This window comes from Camelina sativa, chromosome 11 (assembly GCF_030686135.1).
Source record: "Camelina sativa cultivar CO46 ecotype springtype chromosome 11, ASM3068613v1".
In the NCBI taxonomy this organism is placed as follows: domain Eukaryota; kingdom Viridiplantae; phylum Streptophyta; class Magnoliopsida; order Brassicales; family Brassicaceae; genus Camelina; species Camelina sativa.
The window spans coordinates 41976299-42000874 of NC_141890.1; the positions used below are offsets into that span (position 1 = coordinate 41976299).

Here is a 24576-nt window from a genome sequence, read left to right on the forward strand (position 1 = left end):
ATATTGTCAACATAATACTAAATGTTAATTTAAAACTGTCAAATTCAAGAAAGACTCCTTTACATTTGTTTACAGTTTTAATGAAGCAAACAAAATTAACAAAAGTTGGGTTTTGATATTTTAGTTTATCTTATGTTGCAGCTACCCATGGTTAAAAATTAAAATAATTTAGAATTGGTGAGGAAGAGTCAAACTAGATCTTTTAGGATTTTTAGCTCAAGGCTTGTTTTTTAGTTTTCTTGCTAATTTGTCAAAATCTTGAGGGAAAATGACAAAAGAAGAAACCCATTAGGTCAAATTCGAAGCTTTCTTGATCTGAGTAAAATTAGGGTTTCGTTTTTTTGTTTTTTTTCACCTTTCTAGGACATTCTTCGAAGGAATTGGGATTAAAAAGGTCAAAGGTGTGTATATATAACTTGAGTTTTGGGACCCGTTGAGTAAAAATTGTCAAGAGAGAGAGAGAAAGAGACAAAAACAGAGTTTTGAACAAAAAGGGGTCAAGTCATATGATATAACAAAGGAGGCTAGACACCTTTTTCTCTTTCATTTTGCTGAACTCACAAAAGCAAGATTGAATTCTTGTTTAGTCGTCAGAAATTTTCTGTGTATTGATTGAAAGGTATGAAACTTGCTGAACAAGAAATGTTAAACACTGAGAAGAGTAGAAACAGTGACCATACAAATATATGTTGAGTTGTTGCATTATGTTACAAGTTCACTCGTGGCTTTGTCTGTTTTGTTCTAAAGCAAGATTATTGTCTGTTGTTTTTTTTTTTTGGTTGCAGAAAGAGGAAATGAACGGTGATCTTGATGTTGATATGTCTAGAGGAGATTTTAATCCAAGTTTTTATCTTGAAAGGCTTAAAGATGATGAGTTTGAGAGTAGATCGTTGAGTGATAATGATAGCTTTGATGCAATGTCTGGTGATGAGAATAAACAAGAACAACGCCCTACCAAGAAGAAGAAGAAGAAGAGGACAAGGTACCATAGGCACACTTCTTACCAGATTCAAGAACTCGAATCGTAAGTAGTTTCTCTTTTCAAAAGCATCGAACTTTTCTCATTTTCATCAAATGGTTTTTGAGTTAGATGTACTATTTGCTATTTTCTGAGTGTAGTTTCTTCAAAGTGTGTCCTCATCCTAATGAAAAACAAAGGTTGGAACTTGGAAAAAAACTTACTTTGGAGAGTAAGCAAATCAAGTTTTGGTTTCAGAACAGAAGAACTCAAATGAAGGTACTTTTATCTGAGCACTTGAAATATAAAAGTTGTAGTTTTGATGGTAAAGTTATGATTTTTATGGGAACGTTGTTGTCTTAATATTGACCAGACACAACTAGAGAGGCATGATAATGTGATTCTAAGACAAGAAAATGAAAAACTGCGTCTTGAAAACAGTTTCCTTAAAGAGTCCATGAGAGGTTCTCTATGTATTGATTGTGGTGGAGCAGTAATACCTGGTGAGGTTTCATTTGAGCAGCACCAACTTAGGATTGAGAACGCTAAGCTTAAGGACGAGCTGGATAGGATTTGTGCTTTGGCAAACAGATTCATTGGCGGGTCTATATCACTTGAGCCGCCTTGTAATGGTGGGATTGGGTCACAGCATTTGCCTATAGGGAATGGCTTCAGTGGTGGAACTTCTCTGATGCTTATGGATCTTGCCATGGAGGCTATGAATGAGTTGTTGAAGTTAGCTGAATTGGACAATCCTTTATGGAGCTCAAAGAGTGAGAAAGAAGCAATAGTCAGACCTGCGTGTACAAGAGAAACTGGTTTAGTTCTGATCAATAGTGTGGCTTTAGTCGATGCTCTTATGGACACGGTATGAGAAACTTGTATACTCTCTAGTAACCAGTAGTTTTATCGATACACACACTCACTGATAAATATTTCATCTTTGCTATTGGGTTGTTACAGAACAAATGGGCAGAGATGTTTGAGTGTATTGTCGCGGTTGCATCAACCGTTGAAATGATATCCAACGGTAGTGATGGATCAAGAAACGGCTCACTTCAATTGGTATGTTTCTCAAGAACCATAAAGATTATATATTTTGGCTACATTGCAATTCAATGATCCTTTTTTGTTTTGGACAGATGCAAGCAGAGTTTCAAGTGATGTCTCCATTAGTTCCAATAAGACAGAAGAAGTTTCTTAGATACTGCAAGCAACATGGAGATAGTTTATGGGCGGTCGTTGATGTTTCTTATGATATAAACAGAGAAAATGAGAGCTTGAAGTCTTATGGTGGCTCTAAGAGGTTTCCTTCAGGCTGCATCATACAAGACATAGGCAATGGTTGCTCCAAGGTAGTTTTCAATTCTCAATTTGATGTCATGGATCTGCGTGAGATTTTCTTGAATTGTTTATAGTGAAGAAGTTTGGTTAGCTTTAAAAAGTAGTAATTAAAATGAGTCGACAAATTAGCCTGAGAAACTGAAGCCTTTCTGTATTTCTTATCATAAAACTCTAAAAGATTCCTTTAAGAAATATTTAACTCAAATCAAAGGCTTCATTTTTCAAGGCAAATCTTGCTTCTTGTCTGGGCTAAATTTAGGCTATATACATATATAATTTAAAAACAAAAATATCTTGTTTTGTTTACTTTTATCGATGGAAACTTTTGGTATGTTGTTCATCTATGATGTAACATTTGTTAGTAAAATGAGTTATTACTACTGGTAACAAACTCAATGTCCACATTTGGTTTAACGCATAGAGACTTTTAACAGGTGACATGGATAGAACATTCAGAGTATGAAGAGAGTCACATCCACTCGCTTTACCAACCGTTGCTTGGTTCTTCGGTTGGGTTAGGCGCTACCAAATGGCTCGCAACTCTACAGAGACAATGCGAAAGCTTCACGAACCTTTTGGCTTCTCAAGATCATACAGGTTTTCTCTCTTTCACCTGCATTTGAATCTTGAAATGTTTAGATTTCAAAGAGAGAAATCATTCAAGACTGTTTTCTGATAGGTTTGTCACTTGCTGGAACTAAGAGTATACTAAAGCTCGCACAGCGTATGAAGCTCAACTTTTACTCGGGCATAACTGCTTCGTCCGTCCACAAATGGGAGAGGCTTAATGCTGAGAACGTGGGACAGGACACAAGGATACTGACTAGGAAGAGTCTTGAGCCGTCTGGTATTGTCCTAAGTGCCGCAACGTCTCTCTGGCTACCGGTGACTCAGCAGAGACTCTTTGAGTTTCTGTGTGATGGTAAATGCAGAAACCAGTGGGATATTTTGTCTAATGGTGCTTCAATGGAAACCACGCTTCTCGTCCCAAAAGGACAACGCGAAGGAAGCTGCGTCTCTCTTCTTCGTGCAGCTGTGAGTTTTATAATCTCTTCTGAATCTCTATTCTTAGTTATAATCTATTCATAAAATTCTTAATAAACCTCTGTTCTTGTTACTGATTAGACCAATTTGCAGGGGAAGGATCAAAATGAGAGCAGTATGCTCATCTTGCAAGAGACATGGAATGACGCTTCTGGTGCACTGGTGGTTTACGCGCCTGTTGATATTCCATCTATGAATGTTGTAATGAGCGGTGGAGATTCAGCTTATGTGGCGCTTCTTCCATCGGGGTTCTCAATATTGCCTGACGGATCATCATTGTCTGATCAGATCAATACCAATGGCGGTATGGTGAATCAAGAAAGCAAAGGATGTCTCCTGACTTTAGGATTTCAGATCTTAGTGAATTGCCTACCGACTGCAAAACTCAACGTGGAGTCTGTTGAAACTGTTAACAACCTCATCGCATGCACCATTCACAAGATCAGAGCCGCTCTTCGTATACCTGCTTAGCTAACTTTCTAATCTTGGTTCTCAGTCTAAAACATTTTGTCAAAGTGTAGGAAAGACAATAGAATAATTTACATTTTGTGAGAGTGTAGCAAGTAGAGTAGAACAAAGAAACGAATGGACCAAAGTTTTATATTATGCAAAACTGATTCGTTGTTGTTGTTTCTGCCATTTTCCTCTGATACATCAAAAAAAACGTTGGGAAAAAAAGCTACAGACTTCTCAAGAAACATACAAGACACCTCGACGATAAAAGACAAGACTCGCCGAAGTAAAACACGACCAAACAAACAGTACCCACCAAGACATCAGCAAACCAACTTGTTTAACGAAATCACCGCAAGGCAAAGAACCACATACCAGTTGAGACACAGCGAAAGAACTCAGGTCAATCTGAGACAAGCCGAGGTTTAGAACTCAGGTGAGCAAAATATGTACGCGGCACTGACGGGCCCAAGTAGAAGTGAGGGGGGGGTCAAAATCTTCAAATAAATTATTCTGCATCTAAATTGCTAAAGTTTCAGTAGCACAGTTGGTTTTCTTCAGTATGTTGATTGCTCCTATCCCAAGTTCAATTCCCATTCTACAGCACAAGAGAGAGAGAGAGTCGAAGAACAGTGAAGAAAGAGTCGAAAGAACAATGCTTGAGATTCTCGGAACTTACAGGAATCTCACACTTCAAATCATACTATCTCTCTTCTTATCCCTAATTCTCTCATTCGTCAAAATCTCAATCATCTTCCTTCACGGTCTCTGTACCTACATCCAACCTGAAAATCTCAACCAAAACAACAACTCCGGAAACGGACTCCGACCCCCGATTCGACGACCATCTAACACCGAAGATCCGAAGTCCAATGTCGAAGTCAGGAGAAGAAACAGATCCAAAGATAAATCCGAATTCGACGAAAGCAACGCTCAGATCTTTCGGATTAAGCTCGACGAAGATCACCTCAGATCTCGAATGTATTTCACAGAGTACAATTCGCTTTTCGTTTTATCCTTTTTAACCGTTTCGTGCTTTCTTCTTAACCGTTACTTCGGTGTAGAGGAGGAGACTCATGGAGTGTTAGGGAACGGTTTGGTGTTTCCGCTTGTTCTTGGGTTTGTAGCTTTGTGTAAAGTGTTAGTTGCTTTGGGGAAGATCTCAATCGAGAGATCTGCTTCGAAGAAATCTGAGAAGAAGCTGAGTTTGATTTTTGGGGCTTTAGGGTTTGTGTTTGGGGTTATCATCAGTGCTGGTGTGTTCCCTAAAGGATTTGATTTTCAATTGGGTTCTGTTGATGCCTTCTCCTGCATTGTGATCTCGTTTTCTATGGCTTGTATCTGTGGGTTTCTTTATATGCCTGCTGGGAGAAGTGCAAGGTCGTTTTGGGTTGGAACTGATCAGATTAGGAGTAACTTGTCGATTATTTCTTGTGGTTGGTTTGGGAGGATGGTTCTGTATGCGAATTATATCGTATCTGTGTTCACTTCTTTGCTTTGGATTCATCCGTTAGCTGAGATTTTAATGAAGAGAACTGGAAGTGGAAGTAGTCAGACTGGGTTGGTTGGTAATGTTGGCTTGTCGAGTGATGATTTTGTTGAGTTTCGGGTGTTGTGTTTGTTACTGTCGGGTTTGCTTATTACACTTTGGGGAAGATGATGACGTACTAGCTAGTGAAAATAAACAATGATGAATCCTAAATTTCGGTTTGGTTATTCGGTTCCGGTTAATAAGCCTATGCGGCTATGCCTGATGATATATTTTTTCCATCATATACGTTACCTTTGGTAAGTTCCATATCAAGATCGTAATTATGTTTTTTTTGATCGGAAAGATCGTAATTATGTTTCTCACTCTAGTAGATATATGAGTATATATATTCACATTTATTTTATAGAAGATCTTGCCATTATTCCACAAGCTACCAAATCTTTTTTTGCTACAAGTACCAAACAACAGTTTTATTCTATCATAGGCAATGAACCTTTTAATAGATTGATTGTTGTTTAAATTCATAAATCCAAAGGTCATATATGCTGCTTTCGTAGAAATGACAAACATATAACAATCAAAATACTCAGCCAAGAAATAACCATCACACAAATAGAGGATAAAATATTTTAGATTATTAAAAATTTAGGTAAAATCAAGATCCTAAACATGCCAAAAACAACACAGCGTGAGCGTGCTAACAAAATTCATACGTCACTCAAGATTAGTGTGACGAGCACGTACCGACTGAGGAGTCTCACCCAAAACATCAACTAACTTGTAAACAACCATCTCAAACAACACAAACAAAGCTCCTTCATATACACTCCCCATCGGCAACAAACGTTTCTCACCTATCTCCCCAGCATCACCACCATCGTTATCGCTCGCCATAGTTTGAGCAGGTACGTAACACACATCCGTGGCATGTTTCAGACAAGAACCTGTCCCCGGCTGAGAAGTGAGGAGTAGAACCTTAGCACCGTTCGATTTAGCTACAGAACAAATCGCATCCACGGTTGAGAATCCTCCAGGACCAGCTGAAGCGATGAGGAGATCGGATGATGAGATTGGTGGTGTGGTCATGTCAAAGACTACGTGAGCGGAGAGACCGAGGTGAGAAAGACGCATCGCAAAGGCTTTTAGCATGAGACCTTCTCGTCCCACACCGTAGAGGAAGACACGTGAGTTGCGGTTGCGGATTGCGGCGATCTCTGTTACGAGGAGGTCGAGTGGTGGTGGATATGGAGAGGTTGAGGTAGTGAAGACCGAGGAGATTTGATTGCAGATTTTAGAAGCTAGATCCGCCATTTCTTGAGCTTTCTTGTTCGCCACTGATGTGTTTTATAATTGAGTTTATCTAACATCATTTTCAATCGTGCAATATGGACCACATTTACAAATTTCTATACCGTTCGATTCGGATAATTGAATTTCCGTTTATGTCTACCAAAAAACACAATACAGAGATACAAAGATGATCAAACAAAACACAACGTAAGAACATGGAAGAACAGAAGTGATTGTAATTTGTAAGCAATTGCATTAAAAATGGTATAAAGACAATAACATAATTTCAGATCATTGATCGGTTTTTTTCTTCTCTTTTTAGAAGGATTCAAGTAGATAAAACCCAGATTAGTTGAGATAGAGAGCTCTGTAAAAGCCTGAACCAGAGTAATACAAATTTGATTCAACAGAGATAGATTTTTATATTATTTAACTCGGGGGTGAAGATGACTTCTCTGATACAGTTGTTGTGCCTGCATCTAACTCTTTGTTTCCGCTTTTCGTGTGTTGTCGTGAGGTTGTTGTCTCTGATTTACTCCCCTTTGCACCATCATGATCTTCCTCTTCTTCTTCTTCGTAGAAGGACCCTGAGGATCTCAGCTCCTTGACCTTCCGAAACTCGTCGTAGTGTGCTTTCCGGTGTGCGTTGAAACGTGCATTTTTCCCATTTTCCGGACCTGTGAGTTACACGCAATAAGAAAACGATACATATGGAGATGATCTAACAAAAGAACCTAAAACATGGCAATATATTTGACTGTTTGTTTGGTTTTTGAGGGAGGACCTTCTTCATCTTGATCCATTGGATCTGCATCGTCTTCGTCAGACGAACTCCAGCCACCACCACCAGAACCCTGGCTAGAATTTCTACTGGAAGAAGCTGCTGCATCATTCAGACTGTTCCTCAGTTCTTCCGCACGTTGCATATCATCCACGCATTCATCAAATGCTCTTCCTCTAGGAGATAGAGAACCTAGTACAATCAATCAGGAACCACCAATTAGAAAGAATAAATTTACGTATCAAAACTAATTCAAGTTACTCTTAGTCTCTTACATCTAAAAAACGAAAGGTTTTCAAATCAACCAACCAACTTCCTAGATGAATACAACCTTAGAAAGCATATCCTTTTCGCTTACCCCTTACTTTATGTCTTAGATACATACGCGTCTGCTCAAATGTGTATCATAAGTTTTGCGCATATAGAAACAGAAACCAAATAAAAGAGAAATAAACAAACCATCATCATCAATCATCGGGTGGTACGGTGTCTTTGGTTCAGTAATCTTCTGCCTAACAGGTTTGTTGGATTCAATTTCCACTATATTAGCTTCATCCCATTGTACACGCCCCCTGCCATAAACAAAAAAACATCCTTAATATTGCACAAGAGAGACTAATCCCACAAGAAACTATACTACATTATACAAAGGTCATCACTCTTTCCAATATCTGAGCCTTAAACTATTGACAATAAAGTCCCCAGAATCTTACAATTAACAAGGCTACTGGAACATGAAAATGCATGAACATTAACACAATAAGACCTCCCTCTTCCATTTATTTTTCAATGGGGGTAATAGAGAAAGATCTGTTTTTTAGATTCCTTCATAAAAAGACCCGCCATAGAAGGCTTAGAAGAACTTTATATCTAAGAATGTTTCATCCCTCCACAAAATTAATCCAATCTTCTAACTTTTCCAAAGAAATGTACACAAAGGTATAAGTGACCACTCGAAATCACAAACTTTTATAGACAATGAAGCAGTCATTGAGCTCAAGCAAACAACGCCTAACTTCAAATTCGCTTAGCAGTGGTTTCAATCAAAAAAAGGGCTCAACTCAAAAGAACCAATTGATATCAAAAGCTTATCACTTTCCTCAATCCTTTCAAACAGATAAAGAACACATCCTCAAAGACACTGTAAAGAAACCCTAGCCTACGTTTTGTTCTACAGATACCAAAACTAAAAAATCAAAAAGGTAGATCCTTTGTGACCATAGAAATAAGAAATTTACGTTACCTCTTTGGTTCGGCCATCTTCAAAAATCTCCGGCAACTTCTTTTTTTCTGTCTCGATCGCAAGTTTTTAAGACCTGCTGCTTTTGTGTTCTTCTTTGATTAGATGATGATACGCACAAATTTACAAAGCAATGAAGAGATGTAACAGAAGCCGTCCGTTTATTTGTCTTTGACTACTGTTTCATCCAGATTTTCGCCACGTGGGATACTTCGACCCCGTTGGATTTGATCAAGCGCGTGAAGAATGAGGTAAGGGTAGTTTTGGAATTTAGCTTTAGAAGTTTCTTTTGAGGTGAGGAGGACGATCGAATCGAAGACGGAGGAGGAGTGCGAAAAAAAAAAAACAAACAAGTTTCGATCTTTCTTTAGTTCTTCTCTCGAGATCTTCAGGAACTGTAAGGACTTTTTCGAATCTTCGTTTCTTGTTTCTCAATCGAAGTAAAATAATCTTTTTTTGATGATGTTATCATACTTAAGGAGCTTATTTTGATCTAGCTCTTGATCTTTCTGATGTGCAATGGCGAATGAGGTCTTAGGTCTTAATGATTCACTGTTTTTTTTATTTATTTGATCCATTACCTATTCCAAGATCTACCCTTTTAGGTTCTACGGTGTTGGAAATTGAAACCCTTTGTGATTCAAAGTGGGTTTGGTAGTTTGATGTCTCTTAGGTAGATTTGATTATTGCATTGTGGGGTTGTTTTTGTTATTGTGAGTGAATGTGTGTCAGAACATGGAATCTTGTGATATCTGATAACTTCTTGATGATTCTTCTGTTATGCTTTAGTGAAATTATGACAAGGAAGCAAAGTTATCTTGATACTGATGATAAGCTTCACCCTTGTTTTGGTTCAGCCAAGGGAGAATCAAAGTATTTAAAGAAGTTTGAAGTAGGAGGAGGAAGTCATGTTTTCTCTTATGGCTGGGCTATGGAGTTACATGTTCAGCAAGACTGAGTTCCATGTGCTCATTCTTGGTATCGACAAAGCTGGGAAGACGGTAATTTTTTTTTTCCTCTTTTTAATCTCTTTTCCATGTGTTACTTCAGCCTGGATTCACCTCTGATGCACTTGCCTATGCTGCATTGTCTTAGACGTTTTTGGAGAAATTGAAGACTATATACTCAATCTCAGAAGGTCTTCCTCATGATCGAATTGTACCTACTGTTGGACTAAATATTGGTCGTATTGAAGTCTCCAATGCTAAAATTGTGTTTTGGGACCTGGGAGGTCAGGTGAGTTGGCAATGCCTTAAATCATGATGTTTGATCTCTCGTCTTTGTGCCTATTTATGTGTTCATATCATAGTTTCTCATGTTACGTTGGGCTATACTAGTCACCTATACCACTCTAGAGCATTTGTGTTGAGATGATATGAGAGATTTATGTTACATAGACAATCCTTTTGAACTCTTCCCCTCCCTAAGTTAAGAGTCTTCTTTCTGGAAGCATGTTTGAGCCTTTCTTGCAATATAGATGCTTTCTAATCCTATTGGAAACTATCGATTGTTCTGAAATAAACCCTGATAGTGAAAAAGGATCAGTCTTCCTAATCCTATTGAAAACTATAGTTTGTTTTGATTTACCAATTGTGAAAAAGGATCAGTCTTATTAACCAAATATCTGAGCCTTTTCCTCATTATGGCAGCCTGGTTTACGGTCAATTTGGGAGAAGTATTATGAAGAAGCACATGCATTGATATATTTGATCGATGCCGCTTGCCCAACACGATTTGAAGATTCAAAATCTGCTCTAGGTAAGTCTGTGTACACAAGTTGACATCAAACACAGCATTATGAAGCCAAAATTAAATCTAAAATTGTCTTCACCAGAAAAAGCCCTGCGGCATGAGGATTTGCAAGGAGCCCCTCTTTTGATATTGGCAAACAAGCAAGTAGGAAGTTGCATTGCCTCATTTATTAGCTTAACTTCTCCTTTGATATGTTGTTGCTGATAGTATTGAATCTGTAATTGATGAGCAGGATCTTCCAAGTGCTGTGTCAGCTGAGGAACTGGACCGGTATCTGGATCTAAAGAAATTGGACGAAAGGGTTTACATGTTTGAAGCAGTTTCTGGATATGATGGGTATGTAAAATCCAACTTTAGTTACACACATGAATCTTATAGCCCAATAAAAAACACTTGAAAGCAGGGAAAATTTAAACGTATGTTTTTGTGAGCAGGCGAGGAATCAAAGAAAGTATAGAATGGCTTGTTGGAGTGATGGAGAGAAGCAAAAGAACCGAAACATTAAGAGCCCGTGCAGGGTACGCTCCCGTGCCAAATGCATAGGCACACGAAAAAAGACACGCAGACTCAACTCTCCAACCAACTGGTTTCCTTTGGAAAATATATGTAGATAAAAACAGACCAGAATCTTTGCATTGTTTTGGGTTAGCATCAAATTCACATGATATGAGTAGGACTAGTAGTAATCTCTTTATCTACGGCCTTTTACTAATATTATGAATTCAATTGAGATTTTGAGATCATGATTGCATTTTTAGTTACTCCCTTTGTACTACAAACACAAATAATGTAATCAAGGTTCTTGATTTGCAAACTCATTGAAAAGAACAAACAGAGAGACTACATAGTTTATCGCTTTTAAGACAGGAAACAAGCAGAGAAATAGAGAGGTTTCAGTTTGTTCCTGAAACAAAGAAGAAGAAGTGACTTAGAAAACTCAGAACTATCAGACCAAATTAAGGCTAAAAGTTCATAAAGCAATCAAGAACAGAAGAGAAGGAGAGGTTGTTACCAGAAATGAGAGGCTTAGGTCTGGTCTTAAACAAGATCTTAGTTCGTATAATCCCAACAACTTCAAGCTCCGTTGTTTTCCCTGAAACTTCATCATCCAACTGAAGCTTCTTCAAAACAAGTAATGGCTTTTTCAGAGTCACTTTAGAGCCTATGAGTTCATGGTAACCCACCGTGAACGTGTACGTTTCCTGAACCGATTGAACAACAAACATATACAAAGATCATCAATCTCTGGTGATTACAGTTCCGATTACAGAATTGAATTAGGAAAAAAAAAAAAAAACGAAACCTGCGACGATTCGGTATGACAGAGACGACCGATCTCCAGATTCTGAATAGAACCTTCGAACGAAGCTTGAGTCTCGACAACTCCTTGGAGTTCTACGATTGCCCACTCGCTACATTCATCTTCCCCACATCTACACTTCACTCGAATCTCCATCTTCTTCGTCTTCCTCTTTCGTCTCCGCTACTTTTGCTTTATACCTGTATATATATATGTATGTATAGGTTTTTTTTGGCGGAAAGATAGAATTTTTCGCGGGCTTTTTTTTTTCGTTCGAGATGACGTCACCATCATCTTCTCAAATCTGACCATAGTAGTGAACCAAAATTGAGTTTTAAAAAAGCTAACTTTTAAGAAGAAACGATCAAACAACCATTGTTACAGAGGAGAAACAAGATCCATTGAGGTGGTTAAGAGTTTTTTCCAGGTTCTGTCGATACACAAAACTAATACAGGTTATGTATTTACAGAACATGGCTACCAAAGTAAAAAGACTTTAAGGCATTGCACATGGATCTTATACTATCTATCACCCATGCCGTTATCAAAAAGCCCCCTAACATACGGAAAACAACCGAAAACACTAAGCTTTGATTCCTTCTTGTTGTTAGTCCTTAGATAAAGATTGTGCACACAAGTCTCCTTTACCCACAGACTTGTTCTTCATGTTACATTGTTGAACCAAATGATCACAGTTGCTTTGCCTACCTTCCGGTTCTTGCATTGCTCCTACTCTTTTGGTAATCGTCATTCCCTCAGGACTTCGATTTCACATGTGGTTCATCTAACCCTATCGGGATGGCACCTGTCAGAGTTTTTATAGCAAAGTCGATACATGGGTCTTTCCAGATATCCGGAACTGGGGGTTCACTTGGTTTTTCAGAGCATGTGTTAACAGTACCATGAGTCTCTGGGATAAAGGAGACTCCTTTCTGCTTGGCGTGATTGTTAATGGGATCAGAAGAGATTGCTGGGGTGTTGGGAAGATGCAGCGACTCTCCTCCGGTCAGAGTTTTGATAGCAAAGGCGATGCAAGGATCTTTCCAAAGATCTTCGAGAGTTGAGTTATATCCTGAAGAGAAGCTATTGGTATTCTTCTCCATCACTTCTGAGCATGCACCTCTTACTACAGATGAGTTAGATAACTCGTTGCCTAATTTATTTCTCCTTTGAATGGTATTACCACTATCACAAGGATGTGAATGCTTTCCTTTACTTGGTGATCCCAAAGCCGAGATCTCAGTTGCTTTCACACTGGTAGTAAGTTTTGCCTTTGGACTAGACCGTCCCAGTCTTTTGCCTGCTGCTGTCTTCTCCCACTTTGATGCAGAAGTTTCGCAAGACAACGGTGACACAGGCGACATTTCTTCCTTCTGCTTGTAACCGTCAAGATGAAAAACTGGATTCAGTTCATATATAATCGGTGGTGTTTTCACTGTCTTCTTGTCTACAGAAGGCTTTCTGCCTACTGATTTACGGATCTTTTTAACTCCCACTGCCATTTCTGCACTCACACGATTATTGCTTGTAGCAGCAGCAGCAGCAGCAGCAGCATATGGTTTCTGAGAACGATGTTCAATATAGCTTTTAGCTGCTTCCTTGTTGAGGGGTATCTCCGTCTCTTTCAATCCGCTGGTAGCAACAGGATTAACAGGTTGCTTGCACTTTCCGGCTGTGCCAACATCAGGAGGTAGTATTCGTTGAGCTTTGGTTCCTGTCTTATTACATTCAGACGTCTGTTCATCACCAGTGCACTTTCCGGCTGTGCCATCATCAGGAGGTATTATTCGTTCAGCTTTGGTTCCTGTCTTATTACATTCAGGCGTCTGTTGTTCATCAGGAGGTACTATTCGTTGAACTTTGGTTCTTGTCTTCAGTTCAGGCGTTGGTTCAAGCTCAATACCAGCTAATCGTTTTGATTTTCGCCGGGCTACACTATTACTTAGCTCCTTCGTCTTCACTTTAGCTTTACACTTACTAATCCGTTTTTCAGTAGAACCTTTTTCCTCTTCTTCCTTCATAACAGATTCCTTCTTTGGTTCTTGTGACCTTGCATTGCTCCTCAATCTGGATTTTACAGAATCTACAAATACAGACACCATAGATAAATATTGGCGTACTCAGACTTTTTGCTATCTCAACCACATACTCGGGTGGAAATTTTAAGTCAGGTATCTACATACCTTTTGCTGATTTTGCATTTGATGAAGAAGGGTTTTTTCTTTTCAAATCTACGACTTCCTCATTCTTACTGGCTTTAGCTTGGCTCCTAGTAACCCGTTTCACTATAGGCTGCTTTTCGATAGGATCTTTCGCCTCTTCCCTCTCCCCCAAATCCTCAAGAACTTGTGAGGATACGATGCTCAAGTCAGAATTCATATTACCTGCATATTGACACTTTACGTTATTCACTGCATAAGTATGATTATACCATGGCCAGTGGCAAAAGAATTTGTACTTACACTTCTTGGAATGTTCATCAGAAGTAGATAAGTTTCTCCGTTTACTTTCTCTGACAGTATTTATTTTTTTCTCCTTTTCCAATAAATCATCAGCAGATCTCTTTTCCACATACTCCAGACGACGCTAACATCGGCCAGTTCAAGAGTTAAAATTATCAGCAATAGAGCTTTCCATTAAACTAACAATCACGAAAAGGTAAAAGGAACTCACAACGGTCTTTCCATTTCCGGAATCATCATCTTCGGTATAGCTTTCTTTCACTTTACGTGCATAATGTCCAATATCGCCAGTCTCAACATACCGTGATGCATCTTTGAAGGATTGAAAGATGTATCCACTTTTAGGGTCAATAAAGAACTGCAACAATAAAATCATGCATTTCCAAGAATCACATAAGAGAATTGAGCATGTACAATGTAGATGAAATTTGTCAAAAGACACAAAATGTTCTTTAGAGATCAAAGATGAGGAAAGCTGAACAATATTAGAAGGTACAAACCGGATCTCTTCTGATTTTACGGCCTGATCTGTTTGTTATTTCAAGCTTCTTGATCCATCCTTCAGGTAAACCTTTAGCTGCAGATTTCTCAACTATAACCTGTATCACTTAAACATAAAAGGAGTTTTTCTTTTTAAGAGACGTCTAAATGTCAAATCTAAGGGATCACAAAGAACAAAATAACATTGTTTCCAAACATATAAACCACACAAAACTCTCCAAGTGGTTATGAACTTTCTTAAACAATATTCTGATACATGACCTCTCTCAACATGAATGTTGTTCTTCTCAACCTTCCCATCGCATAACTCGAGTGCTAAAAAGATTTTACGGCTTATAGTTTTCCCACAAAGCTGGTGTGCTAATAGCCATTTCCAGCCAATAACCAAAGAACAGGACAGATCAACACACAAACTCATTTTCACAAAATCAATTACTCTTAACTATATCTGTGCAGAGTAAGCAGATACGTCTTTTTCACAAGAGGCGAACTTAAAAGTCTAAATCTTCATAAACACAAGACGACTCTAGAAATAAACATCTCCAATTAATTCAAAAGTAAAAAATGTAGCTTTCATAACAAAGCTTTGATCAAACCACATCTCAAGACTATGAAGGTTTATCCATTTTCAGACACTAAAAGCTAAAACTAGTTCATTAAACATCTTCTCTGCTGATTTAGTCCCTATCTATTTTCCTAAAAGCTATGCATTGCATGCAAGACAAAATCATTAAAACGGGCACCAAAGATTTCACCTTTCTTCTTCCATTACAGAATCATACATATCATTCAGTAACAAGAACCAAACATGCATAAGACAAACAATGACACACAATAAATCAAATTAAGGATTGGGTTAAAACTCAACAATCACCTTATCCTTTCTCCCATTCTTCCTTACTCTAATCTCCACTCTCCGCTCAGCTGAGATCCCTTCACCCTCCATTGCTCCTCCGGTCACCGTATAAACCACACTTTCCTCTAACACCTGATTCGTAGCCCAGAATGGTTTTCTCAACTGAAAACGCCAAAACCCATCAAAGAATTCACCAGAAAGCAAACACCAAGGAGTCCTCGGAGTTATAAAGAAGGAACCTTTCTGATTTGGGTATCTCTCCACTAAGGTAATAAATAAAGATAGGTTTTTTAAATTGGGAAGAAGAAGAAGGAGATGAGAAAAGGGTTTACATTACACGTGTAGTAGTGAAAGGAGGTTTCAATTTCAATGGTGATTTCCCGATTTGAGAGGCTAATGAGAAAACTCAGTCCAACACAACTCAGCACGCGAGTCTTCTGCCCCAACGCCTCTCTTCTCTATTCTCTATTTGCTCTAATTTGCTCCCATTTTATTATTCTCATGTTATGTAACTTTTTTCTTCTTATTACCTTTCTTTTTCTTTTTCTCAGAATCTATTATCTAAAAACTTTACACTGTAGATCATAACTTTGCTTGGTTTGGTAAATGCAATCTAAATATGGTGATGTTTTTTTTTGAAAATAAATTAAGACTACATATGTTGTGTGTCATTAGAAAATAAATAATTATAAATGTTAGGATTGGAACTAGATTTGTCATTAGAAAAAACAATGGAAATATAGTCTTTTTTTTTTTTAACAATTTGCTGATATAGTTTATTTCTTTTTTAATTTGCTGGTAGAAGTCATGTTATTAAATTTTCTATTTTTATATAATGTTTAATAGATTTTCAATTATGATTTTATTCTATTTTAAGATTTTAAAGTATTCTATTGAAATTTGGATTTTTTAAAAAGTATATTTTTATTGTACACCTACAAATCCAACTATTGCTCCATATATTATAAATTTTAACTTAAAACAAAGCATTATTCTTGTAATTAATATGGTAAAGATAAAGATTTTTCCCTAAGTATAGAAAAATATTTTTTTTTGATGGTTTTAAGTTTTAACTAAATCTTACCTGTATTTTGATTATAAACCCAAGAAAGAAAATTAAAAAAAAAAAAAAAAATCAATCAAGGTAAGGACTTAAAGAAAAGAGTCAAAGACTCCAACCACTCTTCTATTTAGCACAAAAAAAAAATCTAACTTTTTCCCAAAGACAAACCATTTGAACACAGTGAGTGATCTGTCTTCTTCTCTCAGCCATGGCGCTACACCTATGGCAAACTCTCAAAGAAGCAATCCATGCTTACACAGGTCTCTCTCCTGTTGTCTTCTTCACCGCCCTTGCTCTCGCCTTCGCCATTTACCAAGTCGTCTCAGGCTGGTTCGCCTCACCGTTCGATGATGTTCGCCGACATCAGAGAGCTAGATCGTTGGCTCAAGAGGAGGAGGAGCCACCGATTCCTCAGCCTGTTCAAGTTGGTGAGATCACTGAGGATGAGCTTAAACAGTACGATGGCTCTGATCCTCAAAAGCCCCTTCTTATGGCTATCAAACATCAGATCTATGATGTGACACAGAGCAGGTGAGATTTTTTTTAAATCTGAGTTAGGTTTGGTTTAGGGGTTCGTCTAATCTAGTTTAATCATATAATAACTTGGACTTTTCATACTTTTTGATTATCTATGAAGCTGTGAGAAATCGTAAAGTTGTTCACTTTGAGAATCAGTTTTTCACTAAAGCTGTGCTTTTTAGGGTGATTGATGTTTTTTTATGTTTGCCATATTGTAAAGATCCAACCTTTTGCATCTATGGAGCTGTGATATTGTAAAGTTGTTCACTTTGAGAATCAATTTCACAAAAGTAGTCTAATTTGAGAATCAATTTAATCGAGCTTTTTGGTGGCATATTTTAAGAATGTATCATGTTGCTACTTCATACAAGAGAATGATTCGAAGGAAGTTGTTAGTATGATCTTGTTGTTGATGTCTTCTAATTATGTGACAACTCTTAGCTCATATTAGAATATAGTCAATTGATCATCTTCGTATGATCACGCTAGACTGGTTTTAGTGTACAAAATGTTGTGTTTTTCTAGCTTTGGCTTCCTTGTTTGAGACTATAACAACTTAGATATTTGCATACTTTTCACATATGAAGCTATGATTACCGTAAAAGGTGTTCCCTTTGAGGATAAATTGCACAAAATTAGTGTAATTTGTGTTAATTGATTCTTCCTAAGCTGTGCTTTTCTGGGAATTCGAGCTTTTTGGCTTGCATATTATAAAAAATGATCATTTGCTACTCTCATACAAGAGAAATATTCAAAGGTAGTTGTAATATGTTCTTGGTATTAATCTCTGCTAGTGGTTTAGATCTTTTGTGAATACTCTTAGATCATATTTGAGTATAATCAGTTGATCATCTTCCTTATGATTACTCTAGACTAGTTTTAGTGTATTTAAGTGTTGTGTTTGTAGTGAAAGGTTGAATATTTATTGCTTTATAGCCTTTATTGGTTCTGTAGGATGTTCTACGGACCAGGAGGACCATATGCTTTGTTTGCAGGGAGAGATGCTAGCCGAGCTCTTGCAAAGATGTCATTCGAGGAGAAAGACTTGACTTGGGATATCTCTGGTCTTGGTCCTTTTGAGCTAGAAGCTCTTCAAGATTGGGAGTACAAGTTCATGAGCAAGTATGCCAAGGTTGGTACTGTGATAGTGACCGGTTCAGAACCTGAAACCGCCTCTGTGTCTGAACCCGTAGAAACCGGTGATCCTGATGCTCATGAGACCACAACGCCTGAGAAGACTGTTGTGGAGAAGAGTGACGAGGCTCCTGCTGAGAGTGATTTGAAGAAAGAATAGAGTCCGTTTCTGATGTATGCTCTCATTTGTCATAGAGACCAGTTTTATTAAAAGGATTGTAGAATCTCTAATGTTAAAGTGTCAATGTAATCTTTGATAATTAATGATTAGACAAAAAAACATTATAAAGTTATAAACTGTTCAAAGATTACTAAGTGGTTGAGTTTATGCTTGTTTTATGACTCTGCTTGATGTATCTGAGAAAAAAACCATTAAGCCTGAACCTGATCTTCCCCGTTTTTTTGTAAATTCTCTTCTATTTTGGTTTAGTTTACATCTTTTTCAGAACTTTTGGATACAAAACAAATTATAACAAAATATTCATACACAATTATGCTCTTCTTTACCTATGCATTTCTTGTTAGATGGTGATCGCTTGTAGTTTTGATCAGGATCGAGTTAGTCTCTGGTAGCATAGCAATTATGCTTTGATCGGCACCATTCTTTGGTTCTAATCCGCAATAACATTATCTCTTATGATCAGGGCTGAGCAGGGGACAGGTACCCTTGAATTTTCCCATACCCTTTACCTGATCCAACCCTAACGGATAATAAAAAAAATTACTCGTACTTGACCCTTAAATAATGGGTACCCAGAAAAACGGGTACCCGGAAAAAAATAGTTGACCTTTTAAATACCCGACCCTTTACCCTTACCCGGAAAAATGAATATCCGATAAAAAAAATTGTCAATAATTGCAATAATAATTTCATATTCCAAAATCCGAAAAAGGAAAAATTCATAAATGTATGCAACATATATGTCCAAAAATTAGAAAATTACAAACTTAAAAAATAAACATAAAATATTAATTCAATTGGACGTCCAGTTGGACTAAGTTAAACTTAAGCTTTAACTTTAACTCTATAATATATTTATAAATTAATAATAAATAATAATAATATAAAATATTAAAGAGTATTTACGGGTCGGGTAACAAAATGGGTAAAAGGACGAGTAACGAGATGGGTATTGAAAACTAAACTAATACCCTATACTCGTCCCTTACTCACGGGTAATATAATTATAATACCCTTTACTCGACCCTAAAGTTGCGGGTATACCTTTTTTTTGGGACGGGTACAAACCGAATAACGGATCGAATACGGGTAACGGGTATTGGTGCCCACGCCTACTTATGATTGCCTTGCAGGTTCTAATCTTTCTTTCGAGGTTTCAACTTTTTGACTCCATAAATCTCATGGCTGATCCTAGATATGAGAAGCTATATGCCAAACAAACAAAAAAAAACTTGGTGGTTCAGGAAAAAAAACAAATGCACTTTTAAGTTTGAAGATTAGAGCGGTTCTCAGAGATTCATATGGGTTAAGACCTACTTGATGTGGGCTTAAGAAAGACCTTTTTCCAAGCTGTCAAGATAATTGATGAATATATTTATTAAAACAGTCTCAACTCTCTCAAGTCGTGAGGGATATAATTGAAATCGTCAAAGATCAGAAAAAAGCCAAACATGCACCAAGATATTAATGCACATGTAGTTGTTATTATAGCAAATAGCATTCCCCAAACGTAATGGACCGTCGATCGACGTGTACTTTTTGCGTTCACTTTATTTTGTCTTCAAGAATAATTGAAAACTAAGAAATAAAGAGGCTCAATTTAACCCACGTAGCTGAGTTTGAGATCTACGCTACGACGACCAAACTAGTCGTTAGGAAGGATTTCACAATTTTGAGGTTGTGAAGCTAATCTCGTGTTTCCATTTGTTCCTCCTTCAATGCGATTTCTGTATACCTCTGCACCTAAAAATAAAAGTAAATGTTACCTTACATTCTTTCTTTTTTTATATACATAATAAAAAAAAATATTGCAAGTTGATAGTCTACCCAAAATCCCTAGTAGTTAGTACCCTCATCGCCTTGTTTCTAACTTAAGGAGTGATCAAAGTTACACTCTAAATCATTGACTAATTATCATAAATTAAGATTTTGGATTATTTGACGAAAAAAAAGCAGCTAAGTTTCATATATCCACATGTAATTTTCCTAAATTATTATTCTAGTTGGAACCATTCGGAGAACAACAAGTAAATCCATGAATGCATTTTCATGTAATATCACACAAAAGGAAAGTTCCACGTATCATGGATTCAGCATTTTATGTTTTTTACTAGATGAACAATAACCCATATGTTGTAAAACATTTGGAGTGGATCTTCCATAACCGGCTTATACACGGTCCATGTACGTCCAAGACCATAAAGTCCATCGGCCACCTCCTTTAGTCTAAGTCGGTTTATGATTCCTAATGTAATTGAGTTTTGCTTTTGACTATATATATGTAAACTCCATTCGATTGAATCAATAATAAGACAAGAGAAAACCTCCTTCGATTTCTCTATTTTACAACACGTTATCAACACGACTTGTTCTAAAGTCCAACTGAGATAAAACCCTAAAAACCCTAAGACCGTCGCCGCACAAAAAGCCTTGTTCGTTGAAATCCGGCGATCGGTTCCTGTCCGTGAGTCGTTCGTGTTCGTGGTCAGATCTTGTCTGGGGTGAGTTCCTGTTCGGAGATCAGTTCGTGTTCATGAGAAGCATGCGTTCGTGATCAGATCAGTTCGTGTGCTTGTCTAGTTCGAGTTCGAGGTTCGTGAATCAAGTCAAGGTAAAACCGAGGCCTTTAGCTCCCGGTTCAAATCCAGTCAACCTCCAAACAGTGGAAGGTAAACAATAATCAAACCCCCTTAGAACCTATGAAATCGAATCTGACCTTAAATCTAATGGAACACTAAAAACCTACAAGCAAACAATCAACTAACAAAAGCTTAAGATCCCTAAACACTTTAAAATAGGATTATGTGAAGTTTAGGGTTGCTAGATTGCTTGCAAATTGAACCGTTCATATCATAATTAAAATCTGGTTGATTGTTGTTGCTTGATTGTTTCATATGTTGCATGCATCCTTGAGATTAAAATCGAACCTTGCATAGATAAAAACTTGAATTGTTTATTGCTTAAATTGTTTCTGAAAATCGGCTGCATGAATCCTAAAATCGATTGCATAGATTTGTTCTAGGTTGTTAAAATTATTAGGATAACTTCCAAATCAATTTTAGTAATTATCCTAAAACCTAGAAAATATTTCCTAAAAATTTTCCTAATTAGAATAGGAAATTCAATCTAAGAAAAAGGAAACACTTAATAAAAGGAAATTCTTGCATGTTAGTATCTATCTAGGTTTGTTTGTTTTCATGCATACCAAAGCCACGAAAATTATGAGTAAAGGCAAGGCATGGTTCGGTCTTAAATACCGCTTGACCTGAGTTTAATTTGATGGCATGGTTCGGTCTCAAATACCGCATGGGCTATTAAGTGATTGCATGGTTCGGTCTTAAATATTGCATGCTAATGATCGGTTGTCTATTTCTGTATTGTGCAGATGGCATGGCTGAACAACCTCTCCTATGCTGCCATTAATGCTTCTGGAGACAATTACTTGCAATGGGCTTTGGACACTAAGATCCATCTGAAATCAAATGATTTATGCGAATGCATTGAGGATGAGGTTGAATGTGCCGAAAAGGACAAATACAAGGCAATAATGCATATATGCCACCACCTTGCTGAGAGTCTCAAGAACCAGTACCTCACTGTTGAAGATCCTCTTGACCTTTGGACAGAGCTGAAAGGCATATATGGACACCAAAAGACGGTTCTCCTACCAAAGGCTCAATTTGATTGGAAAAACCTAAGGATCCAGGACAACAAATCCGTGGATGAGTATAACTCAGAGCTATTTAAGATAGTCTCAATCCTAAGGTTATGTGGTACAGAGGTTACTGAGAAGGATCTGCTAGAGAAGACATTCTCAACCTTTCACTCCAATAACATATTGCTTCAACAACAGTATCGTGAAAAGGGGTTTAAGACTTATGCAGACCTTATCTCTTGTTTGCTGCTTGCTGAGCAGAACAATGAGCTATTAATGATGAATAGTGAATTGAGACCTCCTGGTACTGCTCCATTACCAGAAGCTCACAAGGTAGACATGGCAACGAAAAATCCTCAAGAGCCTAAAGAGCCAAAAGAGACCAAGGAGTCAAACTATGTCCATAGGGACAAGTATGGTCGTGGCCGTGGAGGAGGTGGACGTGGTGGTCCTAGTCGTGGGAACTACCAAGGACACAAGTTTGGTGGTCAAGGCCGTGGAAACCGATTTGGCTTCGGCCGTAGTCGGGGTAGAGGCCACAGGACATTTAAACCGCAATATAAGACCAAGTCCACTTGCCATAGATGTGGTATGGAGAACCACTGGATAAAGACTTGCAGAACTCCTAAGCACCTTGTTTATCTCTATTAAGAGAGTTTAAAGAAAAATCCAAAAGCTAACCTGGTTCATCTCGATGGTGAAGGTGATTTCGACCATGAGAAGGATGACCTATTGGATTATGAAACTTCCGATTGTTTAAGAGAGGATAATTAAACTCAAATGTGGTCTTGATTTAATTTTATATTTCTATGCATTACATTTTGATTGGTTTATTGTTTTGGATAATTATTTTGGTTTAAATTCAAATTTCCTTCATTATATATTTGCTTGTTTTATTACTTTAAAGTTTAAAACATAAACTCTTGTCCATTATAGAAATGGCTGAAAACAAGAACATCCTTGTGGTGGATAGTGTATCCAGCCACACAATTTTGAAGGATAAGAGATATTTTATTAATCTCATTATGAAAAATGCCAATGTTAGTACGATTGCGGGTATAGCAAGCCTAATTGAAGGCTACAGCCAGGCTAATATTTTGCTACCAAACGGCACACATCTTGAAATAAGTGATGCCTTGTATTCACCCAGCTCAAAGAGAAGTTTATTGAGCTTTAAGGACATTCGTTTGAATAGTTTCCATGTTGAAACAAAGGGTGAAGGAAACATAGAGTTTCTATATATTACAGAAATCACCCAAGGACATAAGAAAGTCCTAGAGGTTATACCTGCACTAGCCACTGGTCTTTACCATGCTAAGATTGATATGATAGAGGCTAACTTGGCAATGAATAAGATGTTCAATGAACAATTCACTTTATGGCATGACCGGCTTGGCCATCCGGGTTCTAACATGATGCATAAGCTAATAAAGAATTCTAATGGGCACACTCTTAAAGAGAGAAAAGTTATCCCTAAACATCTCACGTGTGTAGCATGTGCACAAGGGAAACTTATTATAAGGCCATCACCAGCAAAAGTAAATAAAGAAACTTTGCATTTTCTGGAAAGGATACAAGGAGACATATGTGGACCTATACACCCTCCTTGTGGGACATTTAGATATTTCATGGTCCTTATTGATGCATCGACCAGATGGTCGCATGTTTGCTTATTGTCAACTAGAAACCTTGCGTTTGCTAGATTGCTGGCCCAGATTATACGTTTGCGAGCCCACTTTCCAGACTTTCCATTTAAGACTATACGTTTAGACAATGCTGGTGAGTTTACATCCCAAGCGTTTAATGAATATTGTATGTCCATGGGGGTGAGTGTGGAACATCTTGTGGCACATGTCCATACACAGAATGGATTAGCTGAATCCTTCATTAAACGTATTCAATTGATTGCTCGGTCATTGCTTATGAGGTCGAAGCTTCCTGTGTCGGCGTGGGGACACGCAGTATTACATGCAGCTGAGCTTATACGCATCAGGCCATCTAGTGAACATAAGTATTCACCATCACAATTACTAACGGGTCATGAGCCAGACATATCCCATCTCAAAACATTCGGGTGTGCCGTTTATGTACCGATTGCTCCACCATATAGAACTAAGATGGGACCTCAGAGGAGGATGGGAATATATGTTGGATATGATTCTCCCACCATTATTAAGTATCTTGAGCTAACTACGGGTGATTTATTTAAGGTCAGATACGCGGATTGTCAGTTTGCTGAATCCGAATTTCCTATGTTGGGTGGAGAGAATAACAAGCTGGTCAAGGAATTATCATGGAATCAAACATCCTTAAATTGGCAAGATCCTCAGACTCTAGCATGTGAGGCAGAGGTCTAAAAGATTATACATTTGCAAAAGCTAGCTATTCAATTGCCAGATTCCTTTGTTGACCCAAAGAGAGTAACGAAATCGTACATACCAGCTTGTAATGCACCAATACGTATTGATGTTCACAAGGAACACAATAAGCAAGTTGCTACAGAGTCTAAAGCCCGTTTAAAACGAGGTAGACCATTAGGTATTAAAGATAA

At 37.7% G+C, this 24576-nt stretch overlaps 7 protein-coding genes and 1 pseudogene across 9 annotated transcripts; 5 read left to right on the forward strand and 3 right to left on the reverse strand.

Annotated features, from left to right (window-relative positions):
* Nucleotides 1-439: 439 nt before the first annotated feature.
* Nucleotides 440-3892, forward strand: LOC104725726 (homeobox-leucine zipper protein HDG7-like). Its single transcript, XM_019231628.2, has 9 exons — nt 440-619; nt 786-1024; nt 1120-1237; nt 1332-1826; nt 1922-2023; nt 2101-2313; nt 2737-2899; nt 2982-3337; nt 3440-3892. The coding sequence occupies exons 2-9, from the start codon at nt 795-797 to the stop codon at nt 3815-3817; spliced, it is 2055 nt and encodes a 684-aa protein (XP_019087173.1). The 5' UTR covers nt 440-619; nt 786-794; the 3' UTR covers nt 3818-3892.
* Nucleotides 3893-3921: 29 nt separating this feature from the next.
* Nucleotides 3922-6694, forward strand: LOC104725728 (uncharacterized). Its single transcript, XM_010444438.3, has one exon. It carries the CDS (start codon nt 4362-4364, stop codon nt 5457-5459), a length of 1098 nt encoding a protein of 365 aa, XP_010442740.1. The 5' UTR covers nt 3922-4361; the 3' UTR covers nt 5460-6694.
* A 117-nt stretch (nt 6695-6811) lies between these two features.
* LOC104725730 (protein phosphatase inhibitor 2) lies at nt 6812-8886 on the reverse strand. The gene is made up of 4 exons (XM_010444440.3): nt 8606-8886; nt 7822-7934; nt 7366-7554; nt 6812-7258 (listed from the first exon to the last, which is right to left on the reverse strand). Exons 1-4 carry the CDS (start codon nt 8620-8622, stop codon nt 7011-7013), a joined length of 567 nt encoding a protein of 188 aa, XP_010442742.1. The 5' UTR covers nt 8623-8886; the 3' UTR covers nt 6812-7010.
* On the forward strand, nt 8866-11186 carry LOC104725732 (uncharacterized). The gene is made up of 7 exons (XM_010444442.3): nt 8866-8999; nt 9460-9603; nt 9698-9838; nt 10252-10360; nt 10437-10498; nt 10587-10690; nt 10789-11186. Exons 2-7 carry the CDS (start codon nt 9511-9513, stop codon nt 10895-10897), a joined length of 618 nt encoding a protein of 205 aa, XP_010442744.1. The 5' UTR covers nt 8866-8999; nt 9460-9510; the 3' UTR covers nt 10898-11186.
* On the reverse strand, nt 11087-11866 carry LOC104725731 (uncharacterized). The gene is made up of 3 exons (XM_010444441.2): nt 11658-11866; nt 11367-11556; nt 11087-11258 (listed from the first exon to the last, which is right to left on the reverse strand). The coding sequence occupies exons 1-3, from the start codon at nt 11808-11810 to the stop codon at nt 11248-11250; spliced, it is 354 nt and encodes a 117-aa protein (XP_010442743.1). The 5' UTR covers nt 11811-11866; the 3' UTR covers nt 11087-11247.
* Nucleotides 11867-12032: 166 nt separating this feature from the next.
* Nucleotides 12033-15702, reverse strand: LOC147935272 (methyl-CpG-binding domain-containing protein 13-like; annotated as a pseudogene). Its single transcript, XR_015571028.1, has 6 exons — nt 15492-15702; nt 14617-14715; nt 14328-14474; nt 14117-14240; nt 13838-14038; nt 12033-13737 (listed from the first exon to the last, which is right to left on the reverse strand). The product of XR_015571028.1 is annotated as a methyl-CpG-binding domain-containing protein 13-like (transcript).
* Nucleotides 15703-16464: 762 nt separating this feature from the next.
* On the forward strand, nt 16465-18504 carry LOC104725734 (membrane steroid-binding protein 1). Of its 2 annotated transcripts, none has more exons than XM_010444443.3 (2): nt 16465-17067; nt 18010-18504. In XM_010444443.3, the coding sequence occupies exons 1-2, from the start codon at nt 16745-16747 to the stop codon at nt 18347-18349; spliced, it is 663 nt and encodes a 220-aa protein (XP_010442745.1). In that variant the 5' UTR covers nt 16465-16744; the 3' UTR covers nt 18350-18504. The 2 variants fall into 2 exon arrangements, with proteins under 2 accessions (XP_010442745.1, XP_087327880.1); XM_087471754.1 differs by having other exon boundaries at nt 16512-17067; nt 17992-18504.
* A 3251-nt stretch (nt 18505-21755) lies between these two features.
* Nucleotides 21756-22676, forward strand: LOC147935273 (uncharacterized). The gene is made up of 2 exons (XM_087472935.1): nt 21756-21945; nt 22150-22676. Exons 1-2 carry the CDS (start codon nt 21756-21758, stop codon nt 22674-22676), a joined length of 717 nt encoding a protein of 238 aa, XP_087329061.1.
* Nucleotides 22677-24576: the final 1900 nt, after the last annotated feature.

Coding starts and splice junctions, on each gene's coding strand:
- LOC104725730 (XM_010444440.3), bottom strand. Junction 7,555..7,821: donor CCCGATGATTGATGATGATG/GTTTGTTTATTT, acceptor TGATTGTACTAG/GTTCTCTATCTCCTAGAGGA. Junction 7,259..7,365: donor AATGGATCAAGATGAAGAAG/GTCCTCCCTCAA, acceptor TGTAACTCACAG/GTCCGGAAAATGGGAAAAAT.
- LOC104725734 (XM_087471754.1), top strand. CDS start 16,745: ATGGCGCTACACCTATGGCAAACTCTCAAAGAAGCAATCCATGCTTAC. Junction 17,068..17,991: donor TATGATGTGACACAGAGCAG/GTGAGATTTTTT, acceptor ATTGCTTTATAG/CCTTTATTGGTTCTGTAGGA.
- LOC104725732 (XM_010444442.3), top strand. CDS start 9,511: ATGTTTTCTCTTATGGCTGGGCTATGGAGTTACATGTTCAGCAAGACT. Junction 9,839..10,251: donor TTTGGGACCTGGGAGGTCAG/GTGAGTTGGCAA, acceptor TCATTATGGCAG/CCTGGTTTACGGTCAATTTG. Junction 10,691..10,788: donor GCAGTTTCTGGATATGATGG/GTATGTAAAATC, acceptor TTTTGTGAGCAG/GCGAGGAATCAAAGAAAGTA.
- LOC104725731 (XM_010444441.2), bottom strand. CDS start 11,810: ATGGAGATTCGAGTGAAGTGTAGATGTGGGGAAGATGAATGTAGCGAG. Junction 11,557..11,657: donor GTCATACCGAATCGTCGCAG/GTTTCGTTTTTT, acceptor CAATCGGTTCAG/GAAACGTACACGTTCACGGT.
- LOC147935273 (XM_087472935.1), top strand. CDS start 21,756: ATGGCATGGCTGAACAACCTCTCCTATGCTGCCATTAATGCTTCTGGA. Junction 21,946..22,149: donor ATGCCACCACCTTGCTGAGA/GTCTCAAGAACC, acceptor TATGTGGTACAG/AGGTTACTGAGAAGGATCTG.
- LOC104725726 (XM_019231628.2), top strand. CDS start 795: ATGAACGGTGATCTTGATGTTGATATGTCTAGAGGAGATTTTAATCCA. Junction 1,025..1,119: donor CAGATTCAAGAACTCGAATC/GTAAGTAGTTTC, acceptor TTCTGAGTGTAG/TTTCTTCAAAGTGTGTCCTC. Junction 3,338..3,439: donor TCTCTCTTCTTCGTGCAGCT/GTGAGTTTTATA, acceptor ACCAATTTGCAG/GGGAAGGATCAAAATGAGAG.
- LOC104725728 (XM_010444438.3), top strand. CDS start 4,362: ATGTTGATTGCTCCTATCCCAAGTTCAATTCCCATTCTACAGCACAAG.